At 42.6% G+C, this 19,497-nt stretch overlaps 1 protein-coding gene across 2 annotated transcripts in view; it reads left to right on the forward strand.

The window, feature by feature from the left end:
• The window catches only part of msi1b (musashi RNA binding protein 1b), a gene marked incomplete at both ends in the record, with an annotated part of 17,340 nt that extends 13,526 nt beyond the window's left edge, over positions 1 to 3,814 (forward strand). Inside the window, 6 exons of one of the 2 annotated variants that reach the window (XM_079729083.1) lie at positions 34 to 151; positions 1,742 to 1,822; positions 2,553 to 2,609; positions 2,960 to 3,031; positions 3,158 to 3,312; positions 3,773 to 3,814. In XM_079729083.1, coding sequence (XP_079585209.1) covers positions 34 to 151; positions 1,742 to 1,822; positions 2,553 to 2,609; positions 2,960 to 3,031; positions 3,158 to 3,312; positions 3,773 to 3,814 — 525 coding nt within the window. The remainder of the gene's footprint in view (positions 1 to 33; positions 152 to 1,741; positions 1,823 to 2,552; positions 2,610 to 2,959; positions 3,032 to 3,157; positions 3,313 to 3,772) is intronic. The other variant, XM_079729084.1, reaches the window with a different exon arrangement.
• Between the last annotated feature and the right edge of the window lie 15,683 nt (positions 3,815 to 19,497).

Consider the following 19,497-nt stretch of genomic DNA (forward strand, 5'->3'; position numbering starts at 1 on the left):
CACTCGCTGCTTCTCTCTGGTCTCCTCCCGCAGGTGGAGTGCAAGAAGGCTCAGCCCAAAGAGGTGATGTCCCCCACAGGCTCAGCCAGGGGGCGCTCCCGGGTGATGCCCTATGGAATGGACGCCTTCATGCTGGGCATTGGGATGCTGGGTAGGCAGATGTTGATGTCTCTGGTGTTGATGTCCCCTTCTACCCCTTTTACTCAAACCTGTAGAGGACTGATACGTCTGGTCCATCAGCACTCCGTTGTACAGCAGAGTGAGGAATAACAGCATCAATCTTTAACCGGGTTCCCACACTAATTTATTCATTTAAAAGTTGAGTCACCGGCTAAAAGTTGCACAATTATCAGCAAAGGCATTGAGCCAGCTTGCAATGCCTTTTGAAGATATGCTTTGAGTTGTTAGTGGACATTTTGTATGTAGAATGAAACACTTATCTACATTACTGAACACGTTTTTAGGCTTGCATCATCGTAATCTTTATTTTGAAGGTAATAGCAACGTTCATGCTTATTCCAACCAAGAGTGCTAGAAGCATGTTTACTATCAGGCCTGGCTGTCGCCCGCCACAATAAGGAATTACTGTTATATCCAGATGCAATCAAAGGAAAACTGAAAAATGTGTTGTTTGTTGCCACCAGTGCAAGCCAAAATCCCAACTGAATCCCTGTTCTTTGGGGGATGAATAGGTGATTTGATGGTAAAACTGGGCATTCTGGGATATTGTTGAAGTTGACTGCTTGTACATCTAGGGTCATAATGAACCTCACTGATGTTGGTTCATGGATTGTTTATCATGCTACATGCTAGAGATAAGGATGGCCTTACAACTACGAAATATCAACCTTGGAAATCACAGAAAGGTTATGGACATTTATCAGGAAAAAGCCTGGGAAATGATCATCTGAAAAGAGTGGGAACACTGTTTTCAGTCTAATCAATGAGGAAATGCTCTGTTTACTTTGCATTACATTTATCAGACACCCTTGTTCAAAGCCACCTACAGGAAGTGTATACAACAATGAAAATCTAAGCCGAAAAGTGCACTAAGCCAGAGTGTTTTCTAGGATTGCAAAAGGGTTCAAAATCAAATGGATAAAGAAGGTGTAAATAGCACAATGATCCATCCATAAAATGTCCCTAGTTTGTGTGGAGGTGGGAACATAGGCAGGGACAAATAAGTCATATGTCTCTACTGCCATCTACCCTTCAATTTGCATATTACATCATTTATTTGATTCGCTCTGAGATGCAACTGCTTCTACTAAATAATAACATATCACATATGGATATATCCACTACACACCTACCAGATCACTTATCAATTAATATAGTCATTGATTGCATATGATACATATATGATACGCCACCAACTAAATACGATTTAAGGAATCGAAGGAAGACTGAATTAATGAGATTTGGATTTGATTGAACATCCTATTCTGATGCTTAACGCACACCTTGATAACCCTTGATAACACAGCTAGTAAGTACCTGAATTACGTGGAGAGGGAATCCCCTCTTAGATGTCCTAACAGCACATAAGGCAGGTGTTGTCACCCACCTGCGTTACCCGTGTTAACAGATAGAGGGCAACGCTGTAACACCACATGATTCCTTCACCTTATTCAAACGTTTATTCAAATAGTTGACCCTTTTTATTTACTTCTTCTTTATCATTTATTAACCCACATGTTATGGCAGAATAGTAACAGTGTCTCTGTCTTGGTCCTCACAGGGTACCCAGGGTTCCAGGCCGCCACCTACACCAGCCGAAGCTACGCTGGGATCACCCCGGGATACACCTACCAGTTCCCTGGTAATTTACACCCCACTCTCCCGCAATCAGACCGAGTCTCCAGGGCAGAAATAACATTCAATCAGGGAGGGGATTAAATAACTAGAAATGAAAAAAATACAGAATCCAATACATCTGGGTGGAGCAAAATCACGCACAGACAAAGGCTTTTTTTCACAATATCAGAATATCATATAGGTTCAAGCAGGTGCAGAACGGATTAATAATTAATGAAGAAAGAAGGAAAGCGCTGATTCTTCCAGAGTACTTCACCCTATGCTTTATTGTCAGGATTTGAATCAGTAACATGAATAGCTAAGGGTAGGAATTAAATCCTCTGTATTTCCTTTATGTCCCATCCATGGCCATCTAGAGTCTAGACTTTTTAACTTTGCTACTCCATGTGACAACAGAGCCAATTAATGGTGGAAAATATACTTTCAAAATAATTTACGTTTAGCACCCTCTTTTATCCACTTTTTCACATACATGTCAGGCTGATACAAACCAAAGCCTGCTATTTACGTTTTAAGTGCTGCACTCAAGTCAAAAGAAAAATGGAGACTTCAAAATAGCTATTGGAACCATAACCAGTTGTTGACATTTAACGTATTTCCCTTTCTCAAGTAAAAAAGTAAAAGAAAAGTGTGTGTGAATGTGCAGCCCCCGTGTGTGTGTGTGTGTGTGTGTGTCCGTCTTGAGCACATGCATGCGTCAAGGTCTCACCGCGCTCTTGATGTTTCTGTTCCAGAGTTCCACTTAGAGCGGACCCCCCTGCTGACATCACCCCACCCCCCTGAGCTTACAGGTCAGTCCCTCACTCCTCTGGACTTGACAAGCAGCATATTGTCTGCTTGCTCAAGAGCACTACAGCAGCACGCCTGCTGCACTGACACCAGTGATGGCGACGAATTGCATACAAATCAAAGATCTTCACTTTTTGTTTGTTTGTTTACTTAAGTTTGCTGGTCCCCTTTAGTGTTGGGAGGCAGGACAAGTGACAGGGCTGATGTCTACTGACTACTTTTACATTAGATAGCTTTTTGTTAGCCACTTTTCTGGGTTTGTGTATTTTTCGGTATGTGATTACATTGATTGACCCCGTCCTCCTCTATTCCTCTGTATTGATCTTCCCTCTGTCCGTATGTCTCTCCACAGCCATCCCCCTGACAGCCTATGGACCAATGGCGGCCGCTGCCGCAGCCTTGCGAGGTACGACGCCATGGCACTGTAATTCATCCATCTATTCACTCTTTAGTCAGGCCTTAAGCAACTCACACATTCATGCAGATTAGAGAGAGAAAACCCAAGACTGGAGAGTCATTGGTGACGGTGGTGTTGTTTTGATGTGATTAGGCTCCACCCCCTCTCGCTCAGCTGGGTTCTTAGGTACCAGCAGTCCCGGGCCCATGGCAGACCTCTATGGAGCCGCGAGCCAGGAGTCCGCCGTCAGCAGTTACCTCAGCGCTGCCAGCCCCGCCCCAAACAGCGGATTCGGCCACGGCTTGGGGGTAAGACGCCCGGCGACAGGCCCGGTATATTTACATAATCGGATGAGGAGGATGAACAAAGTTCCGTTGTTCTGGTAATGCTCAAGCTGTTACTCTCTCACTGCTTTACACTGCTAGAGGTTTGCTTTTTACTTTACAGGGTAACATTAAGTGGGATTCAGAAATGAATTGCGGGAGAGTTTGACTCATTACCAATACTGTATCCTAGAAATGAATTGCGTGAGAGTTTGTTTCATTACCAATACTGTATCCTAGAAATGAATTGCGGGAGAGTTTGACTCATTACCAATACTGTATCCTAGAAATGAATTGCGTGAGAGTTTGTTTCATTACCAATACTGTATCCTAGAAATGATTGACGTGAGAGTTTGATTCATTACCAAAACTGTATCCTAGAAATGAATTTCGTGAGACTTTGATTCAATACCAATACTGTATTCACCGTTACTCATCTCTGCAGGGGCCTTTGATTGCTACAGCCTTCACCAATGGCTACCATTAGAGGAGCTGGAGGTAAGACTACCTTCTTGTTGTTTCATTATCATAATGCTTTGTTGTTTTTTCAGATTAACAGAATAAGAAATACATAACCTTAGTGATTGGTGTGTGTGTGTGTCTTTGTGTGTGTGTGTGTGTGTGTGTGTCTAGAGATGTAGACTAAGAGCTGGAAAGACTTCTACTTCATGGTGATCTGGCCGTCTCTGTCTGGTTTGTGACCTTGCAGCCATGACGACCTCCACGCTGGACCCCCCTCCTCCCCCAATTATTCCCCCCACCAATAATGGTCAGGCCCCCTTCTCTTCTTTCAGTTTTGACCACTTGTGGTTAACTTTTCATTGTTGGGTGGTTTAAAGTAATAATAATGATTAGTTCAATCAGAAGCAACATGTATTTTATTTTTTTGGGAAAAATTTTATGGTTAGAAATACGTGCAAACGCTTTATTTCTACCCTTTTTTAATTTCACTGTACTGTTTTTGTGTGTGTGTGGCAATTGTGCTCATTTGTATGTGATTGGGCTGTGTTTAATTAGTTAGATTGAGATGCTGTAAAGGAACAATGTTTGCGAGCGGTTTCATCCTGCGCTAAACATTTCAGTGGCTCTCTTCGCTTGCTGAATCATTGTACATTCATCATTAGTGCTCGAGAAATTTAACAAAAGATTTGTGACTAAAACTATTTTTTGTAATTTTTCACAAAGGATTTTTTTAACACTTTGTTATGCTAACGATGATCAAACGATAATGCTTACTATAAGCATAAAGCAAACCCGCTGACTGTCAAATTGTTTGTGTGATGCACGATACTGTAAAATACTGTAAATACAACTCGGGAGCGTGGGGGGGGGGGGGGGGGGGGGGTCTGTGGATGCTAGTGTTATTTGTTTTGTTACCAGTTGAACGTTTTTTAGAACCTCAACAGACTGGCTACATATCATCTCACGGGGATTTGAAGACCATGTACAGATGTGAAGAAGAATGAAGGACCGACCTGTAGGAGCAGCTGCGAAGAGTTATCATGAAGCCAATTCTGACTGATTCCACCTGCAGACTGTTTGTATGTGTGTGTGTTTGTGTGGCCAGTGGACAGCTCCAAGTGATCATTCTTTTTTTGTTGTTTACATTTTTTGGTGCTATGTACCATTTTAGGAAGGGTACTATAGCTTTAAAACAATTGCATTTTTAACCAGATTTGAACTTTACATTAACATTGTGTGTCTACGGCATTTTGTGAGTAGATTTATTTTTCTTCTAATGGTTCAGGTTGAAACTGTCACTAACGCTGTCTCTAAACCTTTTGTTTAATGGTCACTCAACCCCTTGCCACTAGATGTCGCCAGACGACACTTATGACACTGACCGTTACACAGCTGATCCACTGGCTGACACAAGACTGTAGCAATACACACACAGAACTTTAATTTAAAGAGCGAAGATTATTTGGTATGGAGCTAATAAGTTGTTGCACTGGCAGATTGTCTAAAATCTTGTTTTCCTCCTTTTTTCCTGAGTTCAAGAACAAAGCACTATTAGTCTATTAAAACACCAGGGTTTAGATTTTGACAGGGTTTTCTTGTAATACTGCTGATGTCCCCTGTGGCAGTTCTCATCTTTGTTGACGTCTTCACTGAAAAGAATTACAATCCTTCACAACACTAACCTTTTTCTGTCTTTCTTTAAATAAATAAAAACACTTTTTAAGATTCCTAATAAATTATTTTAAAATATTGTATGTATTTGTGTCATGTCTACTCATGGGAATTATTATTCCTATGAGTGTTTTATTTTTTATGTTATTCATACTTACCCATTTGGTTTGGAAGTAAGCCACATTCACAGTTGTGACAATTCTATGGGCAGATGTAGTTGAATACATCATGAATTAATACATTTTATTGATCATGTGATTACCAATGTCAGTGCGGCAGTGGCTCAGGAGCAGAGTAGAGCGGGTTCCCCATAGCTGAGTTCCGAGCTGTCTTTGACCTGATGTGTTTCACCGCCGTTGATGTATGAATGGGTGAAGGTCAGGGAATAATCGGAAATCTTTCTCTGAAATCAAAGCCTCAATGCTCTATCTATCGAATCAGCAACAAAGAACACTGGCTTTTGTCTTTTCCAACACAGTCCCAGCACTGCTATAACAAGGGGGACTGTGAGGGCTCAGAGAAGCAGGGAGTGCCTCCATACATGGGCATCACCTCAGGGGTAATCGCCCTGGGAACCATTGCCGTCTACTCTATAGTGAACTTCCCTACAGTTAGAGCACGACACCTTTCCTTGTGATCACATGCTGGGTTCCTTTCAGAAAAAAAAAAAAAAAAATCACATAATAACAATTTACTATTTATCGCGTTACAAACCTGACAACTTATATTGTTATAACGTGAAACGTTCCACGTTAACGTGATGTTGATTTGTCTTTTTTTCTGGAGTGCCCGCTTCCGTACTTTAAAGTCCTCTGATTCCTTCTCACTGATCTGACCTAACTGTCTTTAAACAATGCTAGCTTGCTCTTCTGCGCCGCCTTGCAGTCCTGACCCCACTATCCTCTCCAGTTTCCACCATGTTGAGGGCCAACAAGGGAACTGATTCTTTGATTCTTTTTTTTTTTTTTTACATAAAACAAAAATATGGTCACGTAAATAAAATATACAAACGAACAGAGCTGTCTCCCCGCGACCTTATATAGATTGAGTCTAAAACGTTCTCAACGATTCAGCCAATGAGAGTACTACAGCAGGTAGCAATCGGTTGCCATGGCCCAAGGGTTAACAAATGATAAGGCACCACCACACAAGTTAACTAACGACCGCTGTAGGCTTCAATATCATGCAAGCACTTTTTGTTTTCTTTTTATTTAGTTTTACCACACAATTGCATGCTTTAATAAAGTATTGTTTTTACCTACCATTACAAGTCTTGTTTGGTCTAGTAGAGAAATTGCACAATGGTATGTGCTTTATATATATGCTTAATATTTACACTTAACCATTTGCTTATCCATGGGCCATGGAAATGCGATGTATAATGATATATTTTGGCAGGGAATCGGAATAAATGTTAATCAACTTGCATGTAGCCTACTACTTTCTAATGTTCTAGTCAAAAATATGGTCACATAAATAAAATATACAAACGAACAGAGCTTCATCTCCCCACGACCTTATATTGATTGAGTCTAAAACATTCTCAACGATTCATACCATTATTCCCTGCCATTGTACATATTTATAATTCGAAATTCGTCCCAGTCTTTACACCACAGATACTCTAGGGTCTATAACATATAACCACGTTGTCTGATTACAGTTTAATTCATTTTTCACAATTTACCAGCTCTCGTTTTGAAGAATAATCACCGTGCCAATCGTTTCAATGGGAATTGCAACGGTCTATACTTTCAACATAAAGTGTACATATTTATAATTCAACATTCGTCCCAGCCTTTATACCACAGATACTCTAGGGTCTATAGCATATAACCCCGTTGTCTGATTACAGTTTAATAATTTTTCACAATTTACCAGCTCTCGTTTTGAAGAATAATCACTGCACCATTTGTTTCAATGGGAATTGTGATGGTCTATTCTTTCAACATAAAGTGTACATATTTTTAATTTGAAATTCGTCCCAGCCTTTATACCACAGACACTATAGGGTCTATAGCATATAACTGCATTTTCTGATAACAGTTTAATGTAACAGTAAGCTGACAACATCGCTAATCAACACCGCAACTGCAAATTAACCACACGGAGATAACCATGACAACCGGTCAAACAAATTTTCTTTTTGCGATCATTCTGTGTTCGCATCCGCTGTGTTGATAAACAAATAATCCCTCTATACTTATAAGCAAAGGGGGGGAAACGAATTCTGATAGTGAACGGAACTGAAAGAACTGATTCCCGGAAAAGAATAGTTTTGCCCATCCCTACACTTTAGCATTCCTTTTCGTCTTTGTTATTGTGTTATGTCATTGGCTAGCAAGCCCCCAGGAACAGTGCATACTTCCGCAATCCACCAGTGCTCAGCGGCCAAGCCTGGTATTGCAGCTGTTTAAGCGGGCTGTGGACGGGTCCCTCGAGGGGCCCAGAATCAGACATCTCCGTTCACTCCAATACAAGTGGGGAACAGGAATGTGTCCCCGCAAAAAATGTCTTTATATCAATCAAAGGCTCATAATTATCTTTATGCCATCTACTAAAAAAATTGTATTCTTTTTTTGCTGTCGAAGGAGGGGTGGGCAGCTGAAAGGAGTCGTAGTGAAACAAATGTTGTTGCGGCCCGGTGTGGGTACCGGATTGACTCGGCTGCCAGATCGACTCGGGGTCCTAGATGGCAATAATGACGCACTTCTTGTAAACGCTGTCTTTTAAATGTGCATGCGCGTTTCATTAATTCCCATGCTATTCATGTGGGTAGACTATTCCAACCTCGTTGCTGATCGATATGTAACCATTTATTTGTATATAAATTATTGATTGCATTTTTTTTATAAATAGTTGGAAGGAATCTGTTTCTTAAGCAATAACATTGATCTGTATTTATTTCTAGGCCTACATACATTTACTAAAGGCCAACAACTATGTTGTTGGTGTTGTTATATGGAGCAATCTTTCATATTTATGAAGTTAACTTATGCTTCTGTAACCAGAGGTTAAATTGGGCCGGGGCTGCCCGGGGCGGAGCCCCGGCACATAAGCGGCCGGGTCTGGAGTTCTGCGCAGCAGATCAGCTCCAGCCGATTTTGGCAGTCTGCCTAGTCCATCACGAGCAATGTTGTCCTACTCATTTACAACTTTTCCATTGCAAATCTATGTTGTTTTAAAACACAATTCTAAATAATGGAGTAGGGATAGGCTGGCCTAGACATCTGGAGCAAGTTTGAGAAGTAGGCATATCGCGCACGAAACTTGCGCAGCAGCTCCTCCTCCCCCCAGATCAGACAACACAACGTCAAATCATTCTAACGGTCATCATCAGACATAATTATCGTAGTAGACAGGTGAATGGCGAGGTAAGAGAAACGAAATTAAACCAATAGGCTAATATCATTAGATATGGGCTTGCATTTTCATTAAGCAGGAAAAATTAACCTTATGCCTGCCACACACATAAAGATAATCGGGCTGATTTTGCCCCGATTTTCCCCCTTCCGACCACGGACAGACATCGCCCGATTATCTTAAACTCTTAAGATTATTTTATAAGATTCTCTTGTAGTGTGTGATGTGTTAAGAGTGAAATTCGGCCGAAAATCGGCTCCGAAATCAGTCGGCGCCGATAATCGTAAGTATTAAACATGTTCAATATTTACGATTGTCGGCGGAGAACGTTGTGGTGTCAAATCGTCTTGTGTGGGGGGGAAGCCGACAATCGGGACAAATCCTAATGTGTGTGGTGTGCTGTGTTTGGAATATCGCAGGACACCACACACAATACGATCAAAACTGTTAAATCACAGATTTTTTATCTTCATGTGTGGGGTCTCTCACAGATAAAAAATCGGTTGGGATTTATAAAATCTTTATGTGTGTGGCAGGCTGACATGCAGGGATAGCCTGCTACTGGTATGTCAAATGGCAAGCGCTAGTTAAAAAGAACAATGCTGCTAATTCTAAATGATTTAGCAAGTAGTCTATGCGATCTCCGAATCACATTTCTCATTCCTAGCTGGATGAATTTCAAACTTATTTGTATCTATGAATTGCAGTGCATTGCCTAGGCTATTTATTTGTGAGTACAGTAGGTCCTGTGATTTAATGTTTGCATATAGGCTACACAGCAGGTTAGATTTAAAAGCCACCAAACATGATGGTGACGTAGCCTATCGGCTAGCCTTTAAGAAAAAGATAGCTTCATTCATTCATTCATTCAAAAGTGTTTTATTTAAAGAACGTTTGATTACATCATTATATAATATGAACCATTTTAAAAGACATTCTATCTACTTCTTAACTTAGGGTGAAAGTCAACAAGTGAACATTTCAGAGATAAAAGGTAAACATGAGTGGAACAAAAAGGAGGAAGCTTACAGATTTCTTCAAAAGGTGGGCAGCTGCTATCCAAGACATAATTTTGAAATAATTAAGCTAGGCCTGTGTGCAGAAGTCACTGTAACCAAGCTGTGATTTTTTGCTAGATCTTTTCATCCTGATAGTGTGTCTGTCATGTCTTAAGTGCTGTCTCTTCCTCCACTAAACTAAAAATGCAGAGTTGAACAGAACAGGGATGAGGATGGAGCTGAGGGCAGAGGAGATGAGGCTGGACAGGGCAGAGGAGCTGAGGATGGACCGGGCAGAGGAGCTGAGGATGGACAGGGCAGAGGAGCTGAGGATGGACAGGGCAGAAATGAGGACACTGAGGGCAGAGGAGGTGAGGCGGGACAGGGCAGAGGAGCTGAGGATGGACCGGGCAGAGGAGCTGAGGATGGACAGGGCAGAGGAGCTGAGGATGGACCGGGAGGGACAGGTGCAGATGAGCATGTAGGTGCAACTGACAACTTCCCTGACTGCTGGAAGAGACAGCAATATGATTATTTTAAAAAAACCTACCCATTTCTTGTGGCAAAAAATAAAAAATTGGGATGTGAAACATGCAGTGCGGCATCATCACTTGGGGCAGAGAGAACAGGTAAACTCAGATACACATTTTCCAGTGAATGGCAAAACTGCAGAGTAGGTCCATATGGCAGTAGTACAGAGAAGCAAATGAAATCTTTAAGAAAAAAAATAAATGAACATAGTGCCTCCCAAAGTCACAAAATTGCAGAAGATATACTGAAAAAACAAGGTGAGCAAGCTCTTGAGTCAAGTTTTTTGAAAACACAAGGTGAAATTTTAGCATCAACTCACAATGTCTTTAGAACAGGGTACTACCTGGCAAAGGGCAACAGGCCTTACTCTGATCATCCTAACCTAGTAGAGCTACAGAGGATGAATGGTGCAAATGTTGGCCGTGTACTCCATTCCAATGTCACATGTGCAGACATAGTGCATTTCATATCTGTAGAGATGAGACAGGCATTACTGAATAGTATTAAACAGACTCAGCCAAAGCTCACAGTTATTGAGGATGAAAGCACCTCATTCAGTAAGAAATCGTGTCTCATTGTGTACCTCAGAACATCTGTCCATGATTCTGAGCCTCTTACGTTCTTCTTAGATTTGCTTGAATTAGAAAGTACAACAGCAGATGGAATCACTGGTGAATTACTCAAATGCCTCTTAAAACATGGTCTTCATGAGGATTTTCTAAAAGAATGTCTGGTGGGTTTCTGCTCTGATGGAGCTGCCGTAATGGTGGGGAAAAAGAATGGAGTGTACACACAACTTAAAACTAAGTTCCCAGGTCTCATTGGTTGGCACTGTCTGAACCACAGGTTGGAGTTGTCCGTGTCAGATGCTGTGAAGACATGCACTGAGACCAACCACTTTACAGCTTTCCTTGACAAGTTGTACTGCCTATACCATCAGTCACCCAAGAACCTTAGAGAACTTGATGCTGCAGCTTCTGAGGTTGGTGTGTGTCTTAGGAGAATCGGTAGAGTCTTAGGGGTAAGGTGGGTGGCTTCATCTTTCCGAACAGTGAAAGCCATTTGGATGATGTATGCTGCACTCCACAGTCATCTCACAGCTGCAGGTCAAGATGTTAACAGAACATCAAGTGAGAGATCTATGTATTCGGGCCTAGCTGTTAAATTGAGTTCGGATGCATTTCTGAGGAACCTGGGACTAATGATGGATGCACTGGAGGAACTCAAAGACCTGTCTGAGGCCCTGCAGGCCAGAGACATTAGACTGTCTCAAGCAGTGAACCTCATTAAAAGACAGACTGATGTGTTTACCGCCATGAGTGAGGATCCAGAAAATGGCCCCTTCTATAGAAAGGCATGTGAGGCAGTGCAGCAAGGGTCTTTCAATGGCATAGCACTTCATGGTGATAGAGGGCAGAAGGTCATCAACCCAACCAAGTTTTATGAGGCCTTATGCCAGAGCATGAAGGAAAGAATGGTGAGGAGTGAAGAGGAGTCTCTCTTCACCAAGATTAACATCTTGAATCCCGAAACATGGCCGAGCCCTCTACCTGTGATGTATGGGGAAAGTGAGTTGAGGGAACTCTGTGACCAGGTAAAAGTTGGTTTCACTGGAGTGAAACAAGCTTACCGTGAGTACAAAAACAAACCAGACACAATGCAAAAGGCCCTTCTCACACTTAGACATTCCGTTAATACCATTTCTGTCAGCAGTGCAGAGTGTGAGAGGGGGTTTTCAGAGATGAATAATGTTGTGACTCCATTGAGATCCAGATTGAATGTGGAGAATGTGTCGGCTTTGATGTTCATTAAGCTGGTTGGCCCTCCTCTCAAATCTTGGAAGCCTACCAGGTTTGTCAGAAAGTGGGTGGCAACCAGAAGGTCAGCTGATCACTTGGCCTGTAGGAAAAGGGAAAGTAATGATGTGGTATCTCCATATCAGACCATATGGGAGGTGATGAATTAGATGCACATGATGCAGTGTAAATAGAAAATGTAGTAACAAAGGGATTACCATTGCCCATTATTTGTTCAAATGTTTGTTTTCATCCATGTCAATGTACCTTAAAGACATATTGTTTTTGTTGTTTGTTTTTGTGAAAATAAAATCAGCTCTTAATGTGACCTCATCAAACACACTCAAAATCTACAGTGTACATATTAAGCAACATATAAAAAATGCTAATTTCTTTAATGTACTAATATAACGACTATCATGGATTTTTTTTTTGCAACCTTAATTTTGGCTCTGCGTACTCTGCGTATGGGGAGCGGCGGCCCCTCTGGATCAGAGCCCCCCCACATATAAAATCCCAATTTAACCACTGTCTGTAACCCAAATGTCCCGCTGTCTCTCTATGACCCTGGACTCTGCGTTGTGTTTGATTGTTTGGTGTGATGGGTAGAGAAGGACCACGGGACACAGTTGTTCGGGATTGTGGGAGACGCTTGGCAATTTATTCCCCAACAGTGGAAAGTCTTCAATATGGCCTTGTATCTTTTATCCATGAGGGTCAAACACGAAACAATATGACACCCACACGAACTACGTTGGCGCACAAGGGACACAATATTAAAATTGCGGTAAACAGCGCCACATGGTGGCCTGTCTAATTAACAACCTTACACTTCCATGGTCGGTAAACAATGTGACTGCGATCGCTCAGAGGTGGCTTATGATGCTACAATGCTAATGTAACCAGGGTGAAACAACATGTTTTAGTTATGTTGAAATGTCACCAAATTCTGATTAGTAAGAAGTAAATATGTGTTTAAGCTATGTTCAAGGTTCCTTTTGTAACCTGTTCCAACCCCTATGTCAATGTGTTTTCAATACCTGTACTGTCGCTTTAAGAAAAGTTTGTGTTTTAGTGACGTATATGCAGCGCCAAGCTCAGAATGCGGTTGGCTATCTGAGTGGAGATTCCAATAAATGAGAAACCCTCCATTGTTGTCCAGCCGTCCTTCCACCCTTCCAACGCATTCGCCAGAACACAACGCAGTTCAACACCCGTTACACTAACAATGCTAGAAAACGAGAATATTTCTGCATCCGGTACGTCATGAACAAGGGCGTGGCTAGGCTCCCATGATGCGGAAGCAAATCTCTCCTTGATGTTGCCCTGCGACATTGAGCAGTTTTCATAGGAATGAATGTGTGCCATTTTGGAATCTGCTCTCCATTCTATAGGAGGTCCATGGCAACATCAAGGAGAGTGCACGGCTCCGTTAACTTCTCGTGTTAGTCTAGAGTGGTAATAAGGATTTTTGTTTTAAAATACAAAAATTACATTTATATACAAGGTGTTTTTCTTTATTAGGTCAAAAAGGGACAAACTAATCAAAAATAATAATATATATAATAATTGTTAAATAATAAATGTTGCCCAGATGGCAGGAGGAGTGTAATTCAAAGATCACATATAGAGAATCATCGGGGGGGTTAGTAACTTATATTTCCATGGTCGGTAAACAATGCAACTGTGGTCGCTCAGAACTCTATCTTATGATGCTACAATGCTAACAACAGTGTTTCCACTAGAAAAAATTGGTGCCGGTCATGGGACGTTTTTTTTTCTTACTTTTTTCGGTGTCTGTAGCTTTAACGCAAATGAAGAGGAGAGAGGCGGGTCAAGGAGGAGGGTGGGGGTCTGGCCCTGAGCAGCTTGCAGCCATGGTACCATGCGCTCTGTTTACAGTGGATGTATTGCAATGGCAAGGCGCACACAGCCTTTAGCCGTGTTCTGTAAATATTCTAGAACACACGGGAGTGCTGGAGCTCTATAGCTAAATAATATCATATTATAAATAGATGTCTATATCATATCATATATTATCACGGCCAAAATCTGTGTGAGCCTCCAGACGATATTAATCTCAAACGACCGCGTCGGGTTCTCCGACGTCTCTGGTTCTTCCACGTCCACATCAATCTGAAGAAGACTGAACCACGACATGGAGGAGAAAGGGATTGTTGCCCGCGGTTGTCTCCCACTGGAGCCTCGCTGCCGAGGGACCACCGCCTCGGCAGCGGTTGGCACTTAGGCGCCCGCGCCGAGGCGCTGGTCCCTCGGCAGCTGGAAGCGGGGCTCAAGCGGGAGACATTCGCGGCCAACAATCCTTTTCTCCTCCATGTCTTGGTTCATGTACTTCAGGGAGTCAAAGCCAAAGTTCCTTTCCCCCAATTCAGTCTCAACCATGGCTGAGATAACCCCCACTACGAGTCTCGTTGTGGAAATACCAGAGACGAGTCCGACGTGTTATGCGTCATAACACCAACAGTAGAACGGTTATCCAAATAACAAGGAAGTGTACAACACTTGCGTTACAGTCCTGGAGCTCTATATCTAAATAATATCATATAATACATAGATATCTATATCAAATCAGTCCCTCCAGAAAAACGCAATTATGCGATCGCATAATTCAACGCATAATCAGTCAAAGTCCGCATATTCATGCGGGGGCCGCATTTTTTCAAATATGCCGCACTTTCACCGCATAAATAGCCGATTTCCGCGCAAAATATGCAGGGCTTGCATGATTTCAATCCCCGGTGCCTAATCCCCGCATTTTCGTTGCAAAAAAGTCACATATATCTTAGCAGAAAGTTGAAAAATGTTGCGTTTACTTCACGCAAGACCAGCCATTTCCCCCTGTTGCCATGGGAACGTTATGAAGTGACGTAATTACGCGACGCGAACGTCATCGAAAAACTGCATTTTTTGCCAGTTCCCGCATTTTTTCGCAAGTTCCCACAATTTCATCGCATAAAATTGCATAAATATGCCGCATATTTTATCGCATTTTTTAAGAAAACGTGCCGCATAATCAAGGATTTTTGGCTGCAACAATCACAAAAAAACACAGAATTTTTCTGGAGGGACTGTCATATAATACATATTATTACGGCCAAAAGCTGTGTGCGCCTCCAGATGATATGATGAATCACAAACGACTTCGTTGGGTTCTCCGACGTCTCTGGTTCTTCCACTTCCACATCATTCTGAAGTGGACTGAACTGCGCGCTGCCCGCTGCCGGCTGCCCGCTGCTGCGCGGTGGTGATTCGTGGGGGTGGCTCGCGGCAACCGGCGGCAGGCAGCATGTCGCAGTACATGTACTTCAGGGAGTCAAAGCCAAAGTTCCTTTTCCCCCAATTCCTTCTCACCCATGGCTGAGATAACCCCAACTACAGTCTCGTTGAAAAAGGGGAAATACAAGAGACGTCAAAGAACCGATGTGTTATGCGCCATAACACCAACAGCAAACACTTGCGATACAGTGTGTGTAATCACACACAGAGGTTAAATTGGGCCGGGGCTGCCCGGGGCGGAGCCCCGGCACATAAGCGGCCGGGTCTGGAGTTCTGCGCAGCAGATCAGCTCCAGCCGATTTTGGCAGTCTGCCTAGTCCATCACGAGCAATGTTGTCCTACTCATTTACAACTTTTCCATTGCAAATCTATGTTGTTTTAAAACACAATTCTAAATAATGGAGTAGGGATAGGCTGGCCTAGACATCTGGAGCAAGTTTGAGAAGTAGGCATATCGCGCACGAAACTTGCGCAGCAGCTCCTCCTCCCCCCAGATCAGACAACACAACGTCAAATCATTCTAACGGTCATCATCAGACATAATTATCGTAGTAGACAGGTGAATGGCGAGGTAAGAGAAACGAAATTAAACCAATAGGCTAATATCATTAGATATGGGCTTGCATTTTCATTAAGCAGGAAAAATTAACCTTATGCCTGCCACACACATAAAGATAATCGGGCTGATTTTGCCCCGATTTTCCCCCTTCCGACCACGGACAGACATCGCCCGATTATCTTAAACTCTTAAGATTATTTTATAAGATTCTCTTGTAGTGTGTGATGTGTTAAGAGTGAAATTCGGCCGAAAATCGGCTCCGAAATCAGTCGGCGCCGATAATCGTAAGTATTAAACATGTTCAATATTTACGATTGTCGGCGGAGAACGTTGTGGTGTCAAATCGTCTTGTGTGGGGGGGAAGCCGACAATCGGGACAAATCCTAATGTGTGTGGTGTGCTGTGTTTGGAATATCGCAGGACACCACACACAATACGATCAAAACTGTTAAATCACAGATTTTTTATCTTCATGTGTGGGGTCTCTCACAGATAAAAAATCGGTTGGGATTTATAAAATCTTTATGTGTGTGGCAGGCTGACATGCAGGGATAGCCTGCTACTGGTATGTCAAATGGCAAGCGCTAGTTAAAAAGAACAATGCTGCTAATTCTAAATGATTTAGCAAGTAGTCTATGCGATCTCCGAATCACATTTCTCATTCCTAGCTGGATGAATTTCAAACTTATTTGTATCTATGAATTGCAGTGCATTGCCTAGGCTATTTATTTGTGAGTACAGTAGGTCCTGTGATTTAATGTTTGCATATAGGCTACACAGCAGGTTAGATTTAAAAGCCACCAAACATGATGGTGACGTAGCCTATCGGCTAGCCTTTAAGAAAAAGATAGCTTCATTCATTCATTCATTCAAAAGTGTTTTATTTAAAGAACGTTTGATTACATCATTATATAATATGAACCATTTTAAAAGACATTCTATCTACTTCTTAACTTAGGGTGAAAGTCAACAAGTGAACATTTCAGAGATAAAAGGTAAACATGAGTGGAACAAAAAGGAGGAAGCTTACAGATTTCTTCAAAAGGTGGGCAGCTGCTATCCAAGACATAATTTTGAAATAATTAAGCTAGGCCTGTGTGCAGAAGTCACTGTAACCAAGCTGTGATTTGTTGCTAGATCTTTTCATCCTGATAGTGTGTCTGTCATGTCTTAAGTGCTGTCTCTTCCTCCACTAAACTAAAAATGCAGAGTTGAACAGAACAGGGATGAGGATGGAGCTGAGGGCAGAGGAGATGAGGCTGGACAGGGCAGAGGAGCTGAGGATGGACCGGGCAGAGGAGCTGAGGATGGACAGGGCAGAGGAGCTGAGGATGGACAGGGCAGAAATGAGGACACTGAGGGCAGAGGAGGTGAGGCGGGACAGGGCAGAGGAGCTGAGGATGGACCGGGCAGAGGAGCTGAGGATGGACAGGGCAGAGGAGCTGAGGATGGACCGGGAGGGACAGGTGCAGATGAGCATGTAGGTGCAACTGACAACTTCCCTGACTGCTGGAAGAGACAGCAATATGATTATTTTAAAAAAACCTACCCATTTCTTGTGGCAAAAAATAAAAAATTGGGATGTGAAACATGCAGTGCGGCATCATCACTTGGGGCAGAGAGAACAGGTAAACTCAGATACACATTTTCCAGTGAATGGCAAAACTGCAGAGTAGGTCCATATGGCAGTAGTACAGAGAAGCAAATGAAATCTTTAAGAAAAAAAATAAATGAACATAGTGCCTCCCAAAGTCACAAAATTGCAGAAGATATACTGAAAAAACAAGGTGAGCAAGCTCTTGAGTCAAGTTTTTTGAAAACACAAGGTGAAATTTTAGCATCAACTCACAATGTCTTTAGAACAGGGTACTACCTGGCAAAGGGCAACAGGCCTTACTCTGATCATCCTAACCTAGTAGAGCTACAGAGGATGAATGGTGCAAATGTTGGCCGTGTACTCCATTCCAATGTCACATGTGCAGACATAGTGCATTTCATATCTGTAGAGATGAGACAGGCATTACTGAATAGTATTAAACAGACTCAGCCAAAGCTCACAGTTATTGTGGATGAAAGCACCTCATTCAGTAAGAAATCGTGTCTCATTGTGTACCTCAGAACATCTGTCCATGATTCTGAGCCTCTTACGTTCTTCTTAGATTTGCTTGAATTAGAAAGTACAACAGCAGATGGAATCACTGGTGAATTACTCAAATGCCTCTTAAAACATGGTCTTCATGAGGATTTTCTAAAAGAATGTCTGGTGGGTTTCTGCTCTGATGGAGCTGCCGTAATGGTGGGGAAAAAGAATGGAGTGTACACACAACTTAAAACTAAGTTCCCAGGTCTCATTGGTTGGCACTGTCTGAACCACAGGTTGGAGTTGTCCGTGTCAGATGCTGTGAAGACATGCACTGAGACCAACCACTTTACAGCTTTCCTTGACAAGTTGTACTGCCTATACCATCAGTCACCCAAGAACCTTAGAGAACTTGATGCTGCAGCTTCTGAGGTTGGTGTGTGTCTTAGGAGAATCGGTAGAGTCTTAGGGGTAAGGTGGGTGGCTTCATCTTTCCGAACAGTGAAAGCCATTTGGATGATGTATGCTGCACTCCACAGTCATCTCACAGCTGCAGGTCAAGATGTTAACAGAACATCAAGTGAGAGATCTATGTATTCGGGCCTAGCTGTTAAATTGAGTTCGGATGCATTTCTGAGGAACCTGGGACTAATGATGGATGCACTGGAGGAACTCAAAGACCTGTCTGAGGCCCTGCAGGCCAGAGACATTAGACTGTCTCAAGCAGTGAACCTCATTAAAAGACAGACTGATGTGTTTACCGCCATGAGTGAGGATCCAGAAAATGGCCCCTTCTATAGAAAGGCATGTGAGGCAGTGCAGCAAGGGTCTTTCAATGGCATAGCACTTCATGGTGATAGAGGGCAGAAGGTCATCAACCCAACCAAGTTTTATGAGGCCTTATGCCAGAGCATGAAGGAAAGAATGGTGAGGAGTGAAGAGGAGTCTCTCTTCACCAAGATTAACATCTTGAATCCCGAAACATGGCCGAGCCCTCTACCTGTGATGTATGGGGAAAGTGAGTTGAGGGAACTCTGTGACCAGGTAAAAGTTGGTTTCACTGGAGTGAAACAAGCTTACCGTGAGTACAAAAACAAACCAGACACAATGCAAAAGGCCCTTCTCACACTTAGACATTCCGTTAATACCATTTCTGTCAGCAGTGCAGAGTGTGAGAGGGGGTTTTCAGAGATGAATAATGTTGTGACTCCATTGAGATCCAGATTGAATGTGGAGAATGTGTCGGCTTTGATGTTCATTAAGCTGGTTGGCCCTCCTCTCAAATCTTGGAAGCCTACCAGGTTTGTCAGAAAGTGGGTGGCAACCAGAAGGTCAGCTGATCACTTGGCCTGTAGGAAAAGGGAAAGTAATGATGTGGTATCTCCATATCAGACCATATGGGAGGTGATGAAT

The sequence above is a fragment of the Pollachius pollachius genome (genome assembly GCF_949987615.1).
Source record: "Pollachius pollachius genome assembly, chromosome: 1".
Taxonomy (NCBI): Eukaryota; Metazoa; Chordata; class Actinopteri; order Gadiformes; family Gadidae; genus Pollachius; species Pollachius pollachius.